We start from the raw sequence: 19259 nt of genomic DNA on the forward strand, positions 1-19259 counted from the left end.
ATCGATAGTTCCATGTCCAAACCAATGATAGCAGCTATCATCAATAAATTCATGAATTAAAAATATTTTTGAGTACAGATAGAAATAAATGGTATACCAAAACATAATTATATTTGTGTTTTAAGTGTTTCACATGCCGTTTAAAAATTCGAAGTATGAACACATTATACGAGAGAGAGAGAGAGAGAGAGAAAGAGAGGGTAGGGGCTGGCCATTTGAAAATGGGGTGATGTAGGTGATGAAGCAACCCAAATATTTTTTCTGGGGATGATGCGTATGTATAGATTATAGGCAGCACCCCTAGAAATCAGGATGGTAGCTAAAATGCTGTATTTTTAAAAACCAAAAAGGGAACGAAAGCCCAGTTTGATCGTAAAACATTTTCTTTATCAAAATCACCTTCGTTTCTGGAACCACCTTCTTTTTTCCTTAACCAGCAACTCCTCTTCAAACATAATTCCAAAGCCCATGAAGAGAGATAGATATATAGATAGATAGATAGATAGATAGAAAGATAGACAGATAGAGAGAGGGGGTATAATAGGGGAGAGGAAGATATATATATATATATATATATATATATATATATATAGGGGTCGCGGAACGGTTTTCAAAGTGGGGGGGTTGAGCCAAAAGTGGGGGGCTGACCATGCTAAAAATCACAATCATATGGTCATTTTTACATTTTTGTACACGGTTTTGGAAAAAAAGTGGGGGGGGGGGCTGAAGCCCCCCAGCCCCCCCCCCCCCCGGTTCCGCGGCCCCTGTATATAGGGCGAGAGGGGTGGGGGCAGAGAGAATAAAAAGAGGACGGTCAAAACTTGTCAATACCAGGTCTTTGAGAACAAGGGAATTACATGTCTGTGGGATAAGGTTACAATTTCAGACGCTAGAAATCAATGACCCGGATATTGTTTCTGCGCTCATTTGTGGTGAGTGTAATAACATGTCCGTTGGGCCTCAGTGCTGTAAAAATAATCATTGCTTTTTGTCAAAATGCAGGGCGTCTTTGGAAAGCAGTTTTGCATAACTGAACAGGCCTACCCTGCAGTATAAACTAGATAAAACCAATGAATAAATAAATAAATTTCGATAAAAGCTCTTCTTTTTATGAAGGGATTAGCCACAAGGAAATAGATATGGATATCATATCGTAATAACACGTTTTAAACTCTGCCTACTGATTTCTGCAGACTTCTTTAGATTAGCGCTGTCTCGTCGTAGACGGGGTAGTTGGAGTATGGAAATCCGAGAGATAAATACTGAATACCATAGACAAAAAACCCGATTCTTTTGGACTGTCGATACCCCACCTACGGCGAACTATAGACATTTAAGAACATCTGCACTGAGGCGGCTCCGAGGACGCCTTTACTTACAAATCTATTAAGTTCAAGTGTTTGGCTTTGATTTACTTCTTCTTTTTGTTTTGGATAAGATGAACAAAATACAGAGTAAAGAATAAATAAACTAACATATTCCTAGGGCCATGGGAACGATTTTTTGGTTGTTGTTTACTGAGTGTGCTGATGCAAATTGGAAAAAAAAAGGTTTCCACTACAAAATGAAGGTAATCATGGTAATTTGGTTACATTTTCCTATTTTTACACATCTTCCAGAATACCTGGGGGTGCTGCCTATGGAGAATAACACATGCAGCACCCCTAAGGATTTTTTTTTTTTGGGGGGGGGGTTCTTCAGCACACCCGCACCCATGAATGTGCAGTCACATTTTCCGTAGAGCCACTCAAAAACAGCTACATAGGTGGTTTGAATAAAAAGGAATAAAACGGCTGTTCCGACTTGCTGTATTGGAAATGTAACTGCAGCATAATGTTGGAATATTTGATCATCTAACAGTCTAAGAGGGTGTGGCAAGAAAATATTTGCAATCAATAGCTAATTTCAGGTGCAAGTTTTTAAGATATTGATCAATTGAAACTGAAACTTTTAATTACTGATGCAAGGAGTAGACTAGCAATCAATTGAAAATTTACAATTAATTGTAAGACTTATAATTAATTTTAAGAGCTAAAATTGAATGGCAATTTTTATGCAACAACCAGTAGATTCCAATATTTGGTTCATCGGACATGACTCGAGAAATTACAGTAGTTCTAAGGGTTATTGCGTTATCTTTTTAAATAGCTAGGATAATGTAGAAAATTTGTTGTATTTTCAGCGTGCTTATTTCAAATAATTATGTCAAAGCGTTAACATAAGATGATAACATTGGACAAACAATCTAAAGTTGAAAGCCTATATCACAAGATTTTATGTTCTGATTGAATTATGCAATTATTAATTTATTACATTTTGGATCCAAGTTTGATACAGCTGTAAAAATAACCTGAAATCTAAAGTAATGCATTTGTCCAAAAAAATATTTTGTTCTAATACTTTTGTGCTATTCATGCACGGCGAAAGCATCAGATGTTGTTCTGAAAAGTTCCGAATGAGTCTGCATTTATTTATTTATTCATTTACTTATTTATTTATTTGTTCATTTATTTATTCATTCAATGTATTCATGCAGAATGAAAAAAATTGGAATCAGCAAGGCTGTTTTTCATCGATATCCTGTTTCACCGATGTCCTCGTTGTCATGTAAACATAATATGTTTACATCTACCTCTAAGCAATTGACAATTATCAAAAATGAACAGTATAATATAGCACATTATACAAAGAGTTTTATATTATTATCACCTATTATCATTAGTATTGATTGGTTAGTATTGATTACTGTCGGGTGTGGGAGTTTGGAGGCCGCCCGAATGCTTATTGGCAGAAATATAAAAGGAAGAAAAGACATTGGACGAAAGGAACTACTTTTTTCTAGATATGTAAAATCTGTTAAAAAATAGATTAAAATTATTTGGGGTTAATTACCTCGCTTCGTTCACTCTTCACTGTTTAGGAATCATCTGTGCACGAGTGTCTTCATGTGCTCATAATTTATTTTTTGGTGAACATGAAAGCATTTTAGAACACAATCTCCTTGCTAAAAAAAGTGCCTCTTGAATTTTACATTTCATGTCAGAAATGGATTAAAGTCAAAAGTTGTTTCAAGGAATGCCGGTATTCTATGTTGAAATAAACAGTTTTTTATATCCCTTTATGTTTTACAATGTTTTAAAATTACCGAAATCAAAAGAAATACTGCCTATATCTCGGTCAAATGATTTTAAAAGAATAACTTTTCCATATAGTGGAAAGTGATTTACTATGGTTAATTTCCAATGTGTCTAATGCCAATTCGTCCTATTGCCAACTCGTCTATTTTGGTCTACAATCAGTTCATCCACTCACCACATGGTCTACTTTCATTTAGTGTAATGCCATTCCGGCTAATAACCAGTTGGTCCAATAGCCATTTAGTCCATATACCATTTGGTCTAATTGGACTATGTGTTAAATTGTGCAAAATGAATTAAAATAAAATGGATATTGGACCAACTGGTTATGAGACGAATTGGTGATTAGGCGAAGTGATGATTGGACCAAATGGTTGTGAGACGAAATGTTGATGGACGAAATGGCATTTGACTAAATGAAAGTAGACCATGTCGTGAGTGGACGAGTTGGGAGTAGACTAATTGGCAATTTACCTTATATGAATTGATTTTGAAACAATCAGAAAGTCTTTAGATTTTAACATTAAAAAAGATCTTGTTAACCAAATCATGGCTTAAACATAAGTAAACAATAAACATCCATAAACTGATATCGGTTGAAGAATGACACTTTTTTTATTTGACATGACAACATTTACTTTTCGTCTTGATTTCAACTTCAATAAGCCATACATACTGTTCATAGACATGCAACAAATTGCACTTCAGCACTGCACTGGTATACTATTGACATTTCAATTTAACATTCAGTAACGGTTACACATATAATGTGAGATATCAGAGGATGAAACGATAATACAAAAGGCACTTTTATCATTAATAGCAAAAAAGAAGTATTGAAAGTTTACAAAGTATTGCACTGAAATTGAACACGATTAGACATGCATCGCGAGTGAACACCAGAAAGTTTTTTGCTTTCACCTACTTATCCAAGTCAGGAAAGCTCACAGCAAATATCCTTACCTCCGAATATTTCTTATATCATCTATCTACGAATAAAAACTTCTGATAATTCAACCATCTTTAAGCTAATGCTTTGACACATACAACATGTACAAAGTGCATTTCAACTTGCATGGCTTCCCCATTCATTAATACTATATCAACAATTGCCATTTAGTCTATATACTTTTCGCACATAACTTGGGAGCGAAAATCCATTTTCATCGTCATTATCAACAATGAAATACCTACTTTTGATATGAAATAAGGAAGGGTTTAAAAAAAGAACAACTTCGAAACATAAATGTTGCTTTGCGCTATACGCCCGTCTGTGTATTTTAGTAATGGAAACACTAGTGCGATGTTTATATTTTGCTTTATGTTACCGAATGCATTATTAGTTATTATTCATAGCTAGTGTTCATTTTGGTATAACGTTATTTACATTCATAATTTTGATTTATCGTCAGAATTGATGCCACATTATATCATAAAGCACATCTCACCCTAAAGGGTCGTCAAAAAATATTCATATAACATATTGAAAAGGAGAATATTGGATAATTTGTTAATTTTTCGTCGTAGGTAAAAAATTTAATGCAAGAAAGGAAACAAAACTGTCATATAAGTCGCATAGTCAAGGTTAATAGATGCAAAATTACATAATAATGATAATAATAATGTTAATAATAATAATGATGATAGTAATAATAATAATAACAATAAACTAGTTTGCTTCGACGTGTTTAAGCTTTAAAATATGCTGTGTACATTATGAACAGTCCAAAAGGAAAATGATATTAAAAAAGTTCCAATATACTTGGAAAAAAATTCGGAAAATGATTAGGGGCCTATATAATTATAAGTAGTTTGTATCGCACATATATAAAATAATAAAACCAATAACTATATATAACCAGTTATAAAGATACAATAGCAATGACAGCACCAATATTAGTTTGTACATTGATGATAATAGTAATAAAACTTATGATTATCATAATTAATAACCATGCTGTTAGTTTCATTGGCGTAAATCCGAGATGTCATTCTATTTAAGTGGGGGTGGGGGAACAAAACAATATATCATATCCCCAGCCCCCCCCCCCCCCCGAACTACAGGTTTGCCGCTCGGATTTACGCCAGTGATTACTTTAGTTTACGATATAATTCTTTTCGCCAAAAATCACCACGCCAATAGCCAATCGAGTGTGCTTTTCGGGTGAACAATTATGGTTAAGTAAATACCCTCATCACATTTTATCCCGCTTTTAAATAAAAACATAGTATTTACCCAGTATACGTCCATTTGTATCACCCTTAGAAAAAAAGATCTACACTAAGACTAATTTGTACTCCTACAAACTACTTTATAATTCTTTGTATATACAATGTTATAAAAAAAAATTATCATGAATAGGCAAAATGTTAATAAAATAGAATTGAATTCCACACGCAATAGATAAAGGGGGGGGGGGTCATTTGAAATCAACTCCAAATTAAACAAATTTATATATATATATATATATATATATATATATATATATATATATATATATATATATATATATAAATATATAATTATGTATAATTATATTGATATATTGATAATGGACGGTGGCGACGAAAGAAAAGATGGGGCACAAGACGAAACAGCTAACGTCGATATTTAAAAATTGGTTAGAAGAATAGGTAATATAGAAGTATGTGGTGTCAGATCTTTATTCTTATTTCATTCATGTTATTATTTTTTTTATGACCCGATGGACTCTCCTCTCGATAAAACAGTGATGGGGGGAGGGGATGTCCAGGTGGACTACTCTACCAGGGTTTTTCCTACTCTTGTACCAATAGTGCAGCAGGTTCTTAACGTGAAAAGGCGGTGACTCTCCTCTTCAGGCGGCCTCCAATTAAAGTCCTATCCGAGGAACATATTGTTTTCCTCTGTATCATAGCCATACATTTATGCAACAAGGGAGGGGCAGTTTTACACACAACGCAGACTTCATTCGCCGGCCCGGGGTGGATTCAAACCCACGACGTTAGGTTCGACATGCAGACGCTCTAACGACTGAACTAACTCGCTCACTATTCCTTTCCACGTCCCTTCTATATCTTTTCTCCTCTTCTTTCCTTTTGTTTACTATACTAAATCATAGTGCCACACTGCAAAAACTCCGGTGTTGATTTAACACCAGACCGGAATCTATATATGTCCACACCAGAGAAGTATTGAAACAACATCAGTTTGGAATCAAACCGATGCTGTTTTAATACTAATTGGTGTTGTATAAACAGCTATCTGGTGTTAGACCAAAACCAAACTGGTGTTGTTTAACACTTCTCTGGTGTGGAATATATATTCCAGGCTGGTGTTAAATCAATACCTGAGTTTTTGCAATGCACCTTCGTTATATTAAGTACGTAAAACGACAGTTGTATGCAACTAAGCATCTGCCCGGCCCACACGCAGAGTAGGTGATTGGTTGAAACTTTCTATACCACACAACACGTGGAGTTTTGAAGAAATAGATACATCATAAAAAGGCAATCACCTTTAAGAAGAAGGTAAATTTTTAAGTATATTTGCAACACCCACCTAACTAAATGTACCATTCACATACTGATTGTATTTAGTGATATCATGAACCTTTTTTCTTAAGATAACATGCCCTACATGTATTAAATACATTGAAATTTCTTGCTTGTAATGCACTCTAAAAATGAAGTGCCAACTTACATGTAGCACTTACTAAGAGCTTGTATAGCATGTATAGTGAGTGCACTTCGGAGTGCTCATTTTCTAGTTCAAATTTACATTACAAACTCAGCACTCCGAAGTGCAGTCACTATACAAGCTCCTTTGGTGCTGGATTAGCACTTTACTTTTTAGAGTGTGGTTTTGCGTTCTTGGGGAATAAGATAAGTTGGCGCGTGCGTGCGTGAGGGTGTGTGTGTGCTCGCGCGCGCGGGCACATGATTTGCACTTCACGATAGCCTAGCGTTCTCACTCACGCCACCCCATTCCCAAAGGTACATAGTGCTATATATTATCGGGATGAGAGGAAACGATCATTTCTATTTGATGAAATATCACCAAAACAATGTACGTTTAAGTATTAGCATAATTCTAAGCAATGCTGTTTGAACCTTCTGCCACGGAATATCTTAGTAAAAAAAACTCCCTTTATTTGTTACCCAATTTGTACATGCACAAAATTTAAAAAGTAAAGGACAAGAAGATAATGGTCCAGGGTTGCCATCGGTATAAACCACAATGTAATATGTCTACCATGACAGTATAAGGAAGATATATTGGTGACAAGGTTGAATTAAATAATATTAAGGTTTATTTTCCTCCTTCTCCTTCTTCATTTTCCGCTTATTGAGGCATAGTAAGATGATGAGCAATGCTGATGCGAATGTCTGTATGATCCCAAGGAGGATAAAGGATTGGTCATAACTTCCAAAGTGATCAAACAGCCAACCTGCAGTTAGAAAACAAGTTTGGATATCAAAAGTCATCAAAATTCATTTTCGTGGAGGAAAAAATAAATATATTTTTCAAATAGGAAATAATTAATTCATGAATTCCTAACAAGTACAAATGAAGAACAAAAAAACAAATCCGCTACAAAAATCTATTGTGTACGTAATTTTTTATTGTTTTTTATTTTTCTTTATGTATTTCTTTATTTCATTTTTTTTCATTGTTTTTTCAACATAATTTATCGGGGACATTATTTCAGTCTTAAATTTCATCAAAAGAAATGACTGTTGTCGCTAAAAGTGATAATGATTATTCATTGATGAATTTTGTACTTTCTTCGTACATATACGTTTTTCGGTCTGACATGCACTTACATAATGTTGCATAATTTCGTAGCCGCATCACAAATCTGGTCTCAAAGTTACGCGAGACTCTAAAGTAAAAAGTCAGCGAGCGGCGCAGTAAAAACATTTCGCGAATCGGATATATCGCAAAACATGTCGAGAGGGAGCAAGGGAGGGAGGGGGGGGGGTGAAAAGACCACCGGTCTAAGTTTATGCAGTAGTTTGGATGCGTATATCCATTTCATATAGTTGTGACGATCCCTACTTTAAGTTAATATGCAAGGCCCTTAAAGGCAAAGTTACAATTATGTTCTCGTAACCAAGATGATTTAAGAAGAATGGTTGCGTACACATTTCATACACCTGTGAGGAGTATATGATTTAGCATTCGGATGACAGCAGTTATGTGGGTGCGTATACCAATTTTGATTTACCTGTTAAGATCTCTAAAGTATTTTTGTAGTATTTCAGGGCCCCATAACACAAAGAATAGCGATTAAAAGCTATTTTGAAAGTAGATTTCTGATTGGTTCCTAGTCAGTGTTTTGAGCAAAATGCGAGTGCAACGATGGTCTTGATAGGTCATTTCATTTAGAGATTAATCGAAAACCCTAGTGTTACGAGGCCCTGATGATTGGAGAAGTATGTATATACATATTTATATACCTGTGAGGAAGCCAGCCGACATCCGTCCGATCCCAGCGAATCCGTACGACCAGCCAAGAGCATTAGGAAACCTTTCCATACCTATCGACTGTTTGATAACAACTACGGCAATAGGGAAGAACACACCACTAGCAGCTCCATAGGTTAGAGAGGCTGCGATGAGGACACCATATGTATTCAACGCAGGGTCAAGCAACATAGGCAAAGCTGACATGAAGGAAGCTATAGTAAGAAGTTGAGCAGCAGTAAGTAGTTTATAGTCAACTATCAAACCGTGACCGGCCCGAGCGACAATGTTTGAGACACCGGCGACAGATGCTATAAAGGTGGCTTGGAGAGGAGCAATCCCCTTTTCCTGGGCATGTGGAACGAGGTATATAAGCCAACCCATATAGACAAATCGCCCACAGAATTGCACTATCATTAGTATGATAAAGTATACGTCCTTGAATAGAGATAGGCCAAGAAGTGAGTGGCAACGTTCGGCCCTTGTCTCCGAAGGCTCGTTGTCGTCGTCATCGTTACTTTCTATATTTGCACATTTTTCGACATCAGTTACTGATCGTTCTTCACCATTGCCTAAACACCCCTCGCTTTCCTCGTATGTGTTTCCTGTTTCGCTTTGCTTTATATGTTTTAGCTCAAAAGATTCGTTAGATTGATACTGGCTCTCTTTAAAACCATTGTTCATCGGAATAGGTCTATCATCATCTTCGTCTTCATCATTATCCTCTGGGCCGAGATCACACATTATTCCTTTCGAAACATATTCTTTTTCGTCAACACAGTCGTCGGATTCAACCTCAACCGATTTATACTCCATCTTGTCTTTTCGCCGTCTATCGGAACGTCTGACTTTGATTGGACGCAAGAGGGCGCCACACACACTGACATGGAAGCACAACGCCCCCATAATGAAGAGACCTCCTCGCCAGCCATATGTGTCTATAAGGATCTGTGCTAATGGCGCTAGTACCAGGATTCCAACTCCAGATCCTGCGTACGATAGACCGTTGGCGAGACTGTATCTTTTTTCAAAGTAGTGTCCGACCATAGTTAGACTTGGTGTTAAAGCAAGGCCAAGCCCGATACCTGTGATCAAAACAAAAGTGTGGTATAATTTCAAGAAAATCGTATAACAGCATCGATGATATATTTTGTATTGCTTTTCATAAGATCGAGTAATATTAATCTAAGTCTTATTTGCTGTAATATGACATTCTATGCAATTGTGTTACTATCTTAACTATTGCACCCGCTTTATATCCCACAGTTGAGGTCAGTAATTAAAGAAATGACAATTCGTGCCTGATGAAATAGCGATTGGTATGAAGAAAAAAAAAACACTCAACATTTCTTAAGCAACTCACAAACAGCAAATGGCACATCTTTTTTTTTCAAACATAAGTTATGCTTGTTCTTTGTCATGTAGGGAATTGACAACATATTTTCATTGCTTTCGGACCCTCCGTGCATGTTCATCGAGGAGCGCAAACTCCCTAACGCCATTACGCGGAGGACGCGACTCAGACTTTTGCCGTGGTGCTATGGTTTTTTGGTGAGAGATACGACCTTGATAGCTGTAACTACAACGCTGATAAAATAAAGCACCGCTTACAAAGAAGAGGCACGTATGCAACATCAGTATGCCCCTCTCCTTACAAACAGGTATTGCAATTTCCAGTTACGAAATGTGATGCCATCAAAACTTGCATTTCAACATTTTTCATGTCTCCATTTAGGTAGAACACGATAAATACATCCATCTATCAAATGTGACATGAATTGGGGCGCATGGTGGCTGTTTGGTGGATGTTTTTCATCATAAACTTTATAAACAAGTTTAGCAATTTCTAATTACAAAGTGTAATGCCATTAAAAGTGCATTTCAACATTTTTCATGACTATATTTTGGTAGAACACGATAGAAACACCCATCTAACAAATATGACATGAATTGGGGCATAGCGACTGTAAGGTGGATGTTTTTCATCATACTCCGCCGACATATGGTTACAAAATGCTGAAATACCCTTATAGGGCATTTTTTGTGACGTAATCGCTTCCGATCTCTATGTCTGTGTGGATAGATTTATTTGCACATTTTAGCATCCACTTCGCAGACGCTTTCTGAAACGTTAAGAATTATATTGAAAAGGCCCGTCAAAACACAATGGACGGATAAGAGGTCATTGCCAAAAGTTGTGGACCCGAACAGCACATCGTCTTAAGATTCAGAACAGACGAAAAATTGCAAATATGTCAATTTTTAGAGTCCATGACTACAATGACTACTATTTTGATTCATCGATTTTCAACAAAGGCTGCTTTGTTAAAAGGGCTTTTTTTACAAAATATAATCGGCGTTATAGAAAGCGCAGACGAAGTGATTGCTAAAATCCCCTATTACCTGACAGTGATAGACATAATGATAGCTGACTGACTTCAGTGGTACCAGCTGCCAGTATGAGGCCAGTGCCACCAAAGAATCCTCCAGCCATGGCGATGGGACGACAACCAAACCGTCTGCATAACGGACCACTAATCAAACCTGTACGAAATATGACACCATTAAGATAAAAAGAACCAATGAGTTAACGGTCCCCAAACTGCGTGAGTAAAACAATTTAACGGATTTTTTCGAGGAAAGCAAAATTGAAGGAATTTCACGGAAAATTCAATTTTTAACCAAGAAATATTAAATTACGGGAAAAATTTATGGAGTGAAAATCATGAAAATCAAAGCAGTTATAATTGAACGAATTTGCGTTTTTTTCAGTAAAAAAGCTGCCAATCAAAGACATTTCCATCTACTTTTATTTTATTTCTACTTTGGCATATATTTGCCACACTTTATCTGCCTGTAATTTACGCTTTCCTGAGCTTATCCCTATATACAATTGTTTTATCACTTGTCACTGGTCAAGAACACAGAAGAACATGGATTAAGCCTTTCAGAAAACAGAAAACTAGGGTGCCTAGAACAAGTAGAAATTACCAAATGATACCGAAAAATGTACCTTGACCATTCTTAGCAATAAAAAGAGAAAATGCATGCGTTATCCTTTTCCTACATATTTTACACCGCTTATCCACGTTGTCTGTGTGTGATTTTTAGAGTAAAGGCTAACATGTGCCAGAATCCACCGAGTTTAGTTAGGTTTATGGCAAGAACAGTGTTGACTTTAGCGAATAAAGCTGAGAATACAAGGAGAAAAAGGGAAATATTTTTTATTTACACCCCGCTTACCCTCGTGGTCTGTGTGTGCTTTTTAGAGCAAAGGCTAGCATGTTCAAGTGGGGTAAGAGGAAATCTAATGCTGAATTATAATTCACTGAGTTTACTTAAGTTTATGACAAGAACAATTGACTCTAGCAAAAATAGCTGAGAACAAAAGGAGAAAAAGAAGATATGTGATAGGGATATATTCAAACGTTATTAGAAACGACTTTCTGACGATTTATTTGAGCAAGGTCGTTTCTGAATTGATGACCAAGAAGCAGAAGAGGAATCTGAGTTTTTTTATGGGTAGCCAATGGAGGGATTAATCCCGGGGGTTGCAATGATTTTGATAGGAGGGGGGGGGGCGACCTAAAATTGGCTTTATTTTTTTCAATTGCATAATATGGGTTTTGAAAAGTTAAACCACACAAAAACTCCCTCTTTTAATTATCTTATTTTGTTCTTTTGTTTTCTTTCCCCGTTTCATCCCCTATCTTGCCTGTATGATTATGATGGCTGCCTTCGACACTTTACATTATTTTGACAGGACACCTTTCTTTTGTACCTGTAAAATCAGCAAACGTGACGCAGAGAGAACTAATCCAACCAATCAGAGACGTCGACACATCGAAATATGTTCGGAAAGTTGGCAGGAAAACACCAAGGCACTTAGCAATACCTTCTCTGAAGATGAGCGTGCAGTGAGCTGCCAACAAGATGAACCATCCATAACCTAACCAACGAAGGATGAAATAGAAAATAAATCTTTAGATAACGTTCACAGGCCACATCTGAACACAATTTGTTACATTAACATTTAAAATTTAAGAGCAATCTTACAAATTTTACAACCAATTCTATTGAAATCCATTAATGCATTATGAATCATTTTACAATTATGTTGGCGTGTATCCTAACTGCTATTCAAAAGTTCGACTAGACTAGATCTGGACGTCCTGCTAGTAGGACGAGGTGAACAGAGAGAGGAAGATAAAGAGGACTGATGAGTTGGTGCATGAGTGTTGGGCTTTCAAGCAAATAACTACTAACGTATAGATCTAAACTAAAGTTTGAAATCCTTTAAAGACCAGAAATGTAATTTTAGCCTTTGTTCAATTTTAACCCCTTTTGCCAAAATGTAGCCACTAATAGCCTATGTGGCGATAAATGTCCTCATAAAATAGTTTGAAAAATAAAAAAAGTACAAAATGTTGTCAAAATCATGTTGAAACTTTCCAAAAATTAAAATCTTCCACTCATTATTTGTATAATATAATTTAAAGAATGTATGGATTATTAAAAACTATATTCGTTCCCTATAAAGTTACCATATTTCATTTTAAATTCCTACCTCCATCAGTAGCCGGAGGTTTATTTGCGGATGACCTCGGATCCTTCCCTGACGGCCTTTGAACTCTGCTCCCGTTCTGCGCGTGCTGACTGACTTCCTGTGTTTTGGAATGACCGTTTGTGATTGGTTCAGGCTCCTCTTCATGGTAGGGGACAATATCTTGCGAGGAATCGGAAGGCGGGAGTTTGGAGTATTTGGTGAATCCTCTGAGAAGAAAAAAGGAAAGATAAGTAAAAAAAAACATATATATAGACACATATATATATATATATATATATATATATATATGGAGGTATTATTGGAGGATTTCACACACAAAGAAAATTGAAGTTTGGATCGTGATCTACTTCTTTTATCAATCATTCGCACGCAGCGAAATAAGAAAATCGCAAAGCAGCAACGCGGGAAGCTTGCGACCGGAGATTGACTCCGATTCAAAGAGCGTGCATACACGATATCACTTATTTATATTGCACACATACAGACACAGTTGTTCTTACATAACTTTTCTTTTATTCTTTGGATTATATGAATTATTTTAAATTTATAATTTACTTAATTTTGAGGCATTAGGAACTGTTATAATCTGTAGGTTATTTTAATTATTATTCTTATAAGAATAATAAAAGACTACAGATTATTGCAGTTCCTAATGCCTCAAAATAAAGTAAATTGTCAACTTAAAATAATTCATATATTATTATATTGTTTCAGATTCTGCAAGTTTCACGATTATACGGAAATGCAATGATTCAAAATATAACGAAGCTATGTTTCAGTGTATAAAATTAACATTATAAAATGTAGACTTTAGTCATATTTTTCAATGAAAACATTGAACTGATGATACAACAGACCCATATAACCGACCAGCACACAAGTGAGATATCTTCCTCAGGATATACTTCCACCCTCTATTGGCTTAATATCTAGGCATGTATTACATTGGTATTTTAATTTGGAGCTTACATATGAATTACACAAAACTGAAAGGGAATAATAGTTGTCGGTATTCAAAATCAACTCTCATTCTAGCAAGGCAATCCCCGCCTACATGCATCAACCTTACCAAGGGTTCACTCAGCTTTTCCTCTCAATCTGCTGTTTTTTTTTTTATATATCAGCCGAATCCACGCGTGAACTTTGTCCATTTTGATGCCATGTGTACTCACACAAACCACAATAATATTAGGAATACCATCAATTCATATCACCAGCAACGATCATTTTTGGTGTTCATCGATGCACAGGCGTAGTGATCTCCTTTTGTTCGTTTCGATTTATGATCATGTTTGATAGAAGAAGAACAGGGATGACGAATATTCGAAACATGGAATCATACATGGACGGAGGTGTTTTTTTTTAAATAATAAATATTGTTGCTTGTCATGACACGCATGATAGCAATTCCACCTCATTCTTCTGACCTTGGACGTGGTAAACATGAAAAATATAGAGTCAATGAATGGAGGTGAAGGTAAATTGCCAATTCGTCTACTCATCACATGGTCTACTTTTATTTAGTATAATGCCCTCCGTCCATCAACGTTTCGTCTAAAAACCATTTGGTCCAATCATCATTTCGTCTAATCACCAATTTGTCTATGACCATTTTGTTTCATATTTTTTTTGGTTTACCACATAATTATGCCTTGTTGCTAGAATTAAGGTAAAATAATAAATAATGTAATTCCACTAATATTCATGCCAGACTAGCAGGAATAATGTTTGTTGTGCATTTTACCCAATGGAAACGAACAGTCTGATCATGAATACACAGGCCAAAAAAAAAACTGTGAAACAATAATGTTTCACACGGTTTTCACGCGTTTATTCCACTGCACTAAATTGGACAAAAATATTTCAAATAAAAATATCAAGACATATATATACATTAATTTATGAATGATTAGATCAATAACTTAATGGACAACAAAGCATTGATTTAAACGAACAAATATATGCACAATTAAATAAACAAGTACATAGAATAAATGAAAAGAAATTAGCAATAATAAAAACAAACAGAATAAGATTTAAAACGCCAGCACGTCTTGATTGTAAAATGAAATAGGCCTATTACAATTGCAAATGAAATAGCCATTGGTTTTATAAAAGTTATTCATAATAAATTGAGAATATACATTTGTTATTACATGGAGGTCTATATATTATAAACTAACTCATTTCGTGTTGTGAGATTAACAATGCAATGAAAAATATGATCAACCATCGCAAACCACCAAAATGTGTTAACATAACAAATATGTGTATATAGTGTATTTTGCTGGTAAGTTCATTTTTTTCAGAGATGGATGGATGGATAGATAGCTGCATGGCAAGATATATATTTAGATAGATAGATGTGTATATTTTTCCTTATTATATTGTGACAGTTTTTACCATTTACTTTTCTAGAATTAATACTTGAAGATGAGGCTTTTGATGACCAACACTGCACAATTTTTTATGTGTTCTCTTTTGTTCTTTGATTTCTTGCAGTAAGAACTTCAACGATGACAATACCCGATCCCTTCAGAAGTTTTCTCCTTTTTTTATTTGCAGAATGTCTTTCCTTTTTCGTAGGATATATTAGATAGTTCATTTGAGGATGATTGGACGTGAGGGCAAGCGTATACAATTTTGCGCACCGGTTTTTTTGCTCACCGGTTTTTGCGCACCATGTATTTGCGCACTGGATTTTTGCGCACCATTTTTTTTTTTTGCGCACCGTTTTTTGCGCACCGGCCCAGAACAGTTTAAATAAAGATGTCCTTGGTGTGCAGAACAGCAGACGAAAAAAATGTATTAATTGTATGTAATTAAAAAAAATGTCGTTTGTTCAGAGTCCTGAATGATACTGCTGTTTTGATTTACCAATTGTCATGATTGTTGACAAAGACATTTTTGTTGTTCATTGCCATAAAGGGCATTTGCAAATACATTTTATATGTCCCTACAACAAACAATCCTTAATAGCTCTGACAGAAGAATCTGTAACAGATCATTAAGCATGCTGAACATATCAAAGCGAGCCTAAAGAAGGGACTAGACTAGCCACTGCTCAAAAGTGTTATAATGTCTTAGCTTAAAAAGATGTTGGGATGAGGTTATCAAGTAGGATTTCACACTTAATTAATCTTGTTCAGAACTGGTAAACAATGATATTACATCCAAGTAAAATCCCTCAAAACAGTTCTGCAACTCAATTTTCAGGGATGATATATTTTTGGTTACAGAGGTATAACAGTTGAAAGTGGTATCATTTAAAAACTTGATTATTCTTCTTTACAATGATGTGCCATCTGCTGTGATTAAGAAATCATGGAATGTGCTGTTACCCTGAATATAGGGAAAAATAAGAAGTTGAATATTTATAGTCAAGCAAAACCAAATTCTGTCAAAATTATATGTCCCCAGTTACAATGTACATAATACTTTTAGGGCATATGGCAGCCATTCTGAATTACAAAAGACAGCATTCATTACACCCATGACCAATATATGATTTATTTAGTTAGAAATCATGTTAAAAACAATATTTTTACTCATACATATCAGTTACATGCATTTTATTATTCTCACTCTTGTGAAAAAGTGTCCCTATACGCGTGTTACGTATTGTAGTTAGGAATTGTAACGGCTATTCTGAATATCAAAATACAGTTTGTATTACCTCCATGGCAGAATAAATGCTATATCTCACAAAAAGTCATGTTTCTAACTAGCCAATTGTCGTGCAAAAACGTCAAGATATTTTGGAAAATAGTTTCGTGTCTTATAACCCGATTATCATAGGATATGACATACTGTAGGGTACCAAAAAACAAAACTTGTTTATGCCCAATTTACTCTATATAAGAATTCTGTCAAAGAATGCAATGATAAAAAGAAACATGTGTTACTTGGATACTACCTATTGAAACATTTGGAAGTTTACTAAGTTTGAAGTATAATCAGAAAAGATTAAAGGGCCCAGCCACTGACAAATCATGGGGATATTGATTCAGTACGAAATTTGCAAAAGGCCAATTGACTTGCTTAATATAATCTGTCCGTCATGAGCGCCAGTCGGACTAATGCGATAAAAGTTCGTACAGCACGAATTTGACCGAACTCTTGATGGTTATTTACTTCGGATCATCGCAGTTCCAGTTTCCAACAATCCCAATTCCTAGACTCATAGCGTGTCTCTTGATTGCAAAACCAAACTAAATAACCTCTGTGATGTTACATGTTTCAAAAGTGAAAACAAGCAATTTACTTCTGGTTGGTTAGTCTACTAACTAATTGCCCTCCTCTCCTCGCCACAACTCGCCCAGTTGCTCGCCACAACTGGGCGTTGTGGCGAGCGCCTGTAATCCAAGCTATGTGGGGAAGTTACAAATTGATGCAGAGGTTCGGGGTTCGAGCCCTGGTCACGTCTCTCGGATGGTGACGTTAAAGGTCGGTCCCAGACGTAAATAATCATATCTGATTGATACACGTCTGACAAAACTCAAATACACACACACACACTCCTATAGACCTCGCAGACATGCCGGCGTCTATTACATAACACCCCAGCCATGCAGCCAAGTGAAAGACTTTAATCCCTTCTCTGTTCCGAGATTAGCTTTGATTTCCCCATGATTTGCCAATTAAAGGTCGCTTTAAATGAAACTGAATTGCAGAAGATGCGCTATTACTTCGAGTGTAAACTCTACCGGTCACGGTTCTTTGGTTCGTTGTTGGCTGGCCTGTTGGAGCCGGATAGCAATGGATTCAGTCCACTGAATCTATGGTTCTCTGGTTTTCGACGGGTGATAGCGGGCCGAGGAATTGTGACTGGTAGTGTAAGAAGCATTTTTTATTGGATTTTGTTTTGTAAAAAATTGTTGAGCGATATGATATGAATTTTGTTCATGTAAAAACTTGTATATTTTGATTTTTTTGTGGACAACAAAGTACCTCAATTGAGGATAAATAGAGAAAAAAAAAACATTTTTTACAAATATACTTTACCCATACAACATGATTATTTTGATTTCATAGTTAATCAAAATCCAAATTCTCACAAAATTCCCCATTTACATTGTAGATAGTACTGTAGGGGCCTATAGGGGCCATTTTATATTTCACAACCCTTACAAAAAATTCCTGTAGTACTCTGTGATATGTACTGCAGGAAGTATCGCAGGAAAGTACTGCAGGAATTACGTGCACGTAATTTGGGACGGTACTACAGAAATGTACAACAGGAGTACAACAGGTCCGTGTCCTGTGATACTTCCTGTGGTAATAACCGCATAAGTATGGCAGGAAGTATGACAGGACACGATCACCACAACCGCTACAACCGCTACAACCACTACCACACTACTATTAGTACTACAGGACAGTATCACAGGATAGTATCACAGGATAGTATCACATGATAGTATGACAGGACAGTATGACAGGATAGTATGACAGGACAGTATGACAGGACAGTACTACAGGAATACCGCAGACCAGTATCACAGGGAAGTACTACAGAACAGTATCGCAGGACAGTACTACAGGAGTACCGCAGGCTTCTGGTACTGTGTCCTGTAGTACTGTCCTGTGATACTGGACTGGTATTCCTGTAGTACTGTCCTGTGATACTGGTCTGGTATTCCTGTAGTACTGTCCTGTGATACTGGTCTGGTATTCCTGTAGTACTGTCCTGTGATACTGGTCTGGTATTCCTGTAGTACTGTCCTGTGATACTGGTCTGGTATTCCTGTAGTACTGTCCTGTGATACTATCCTGTGGTGATAAATAGTATCACAGGACAGTATGACAGGACAGTACTTTAGGAATTCCGCAGACCAGTATCACAGGAAAGTACTACAGAACAGTACTACAGGACAGTACTGCAGGAATACCAAGAGACCTTACCGCAGGACAATTCCTGCAGTACTGTCCTGTGGTATTCCTGTGATACTGATCTTTGATATCTTCTGTGGCATTATTGGTCTCATCCTGCAGCCTTCTTGTGATACTTTACTGTGGTAATCCTGCAGGGGTATTCTTGTTGATTTCCTGTGACAATCCTATGGTATTGTCCTGTAGTAGTCTGTGCGATTTTCTCACGACACCG

General features: G+C 36.2%; 1 protein-coding gene across 1 annotated transcript; it reads right to left on the reverse strand.

Annotated features, from left to right (window-relative positions):
• Window positions 1-5834: 5834 nt before the first annotated feature.
• On the reverse strand, window positions 5835-19128 carry LOC129267445 (monocarboxylate transporter 3-like). The gene is made up of 6 exons (XM_064103250.1): window positions 19058-19128; window positions 13154-13359; window positions 12368-12535; window positions 10990-11130; window positions 8580-9671; window positions 5835-7567 (listed from the first exon to the last, which is right to left on the reverse strand). The coding sequence occupies exons 1-6, from the start codon at window positions 19126-19128 to the stop codon at window positions 7422-7424; spliced, it is 1824 nt and encodes a 607-aa protein (XP_063959320.1). The 3' UTR covers window positions 5835-7421.
• Window positions 19129-19259: the final 131 nt, after the last annotated feature.

This window comes from Lytechinus pictus, chromosome 8, assembly GCF_037042905.1.
Source record: "Lytechinus pictus isolate F3 Inbred chromosome 8, Lp3.0, whole genome shotgun sequence".
NCBI lineage: Eukaryota > Metazoa > Echinodermata > Echinoidea > Temnopleuroida > Toxopneustidae > Lytechinus > Lytechinus pictus.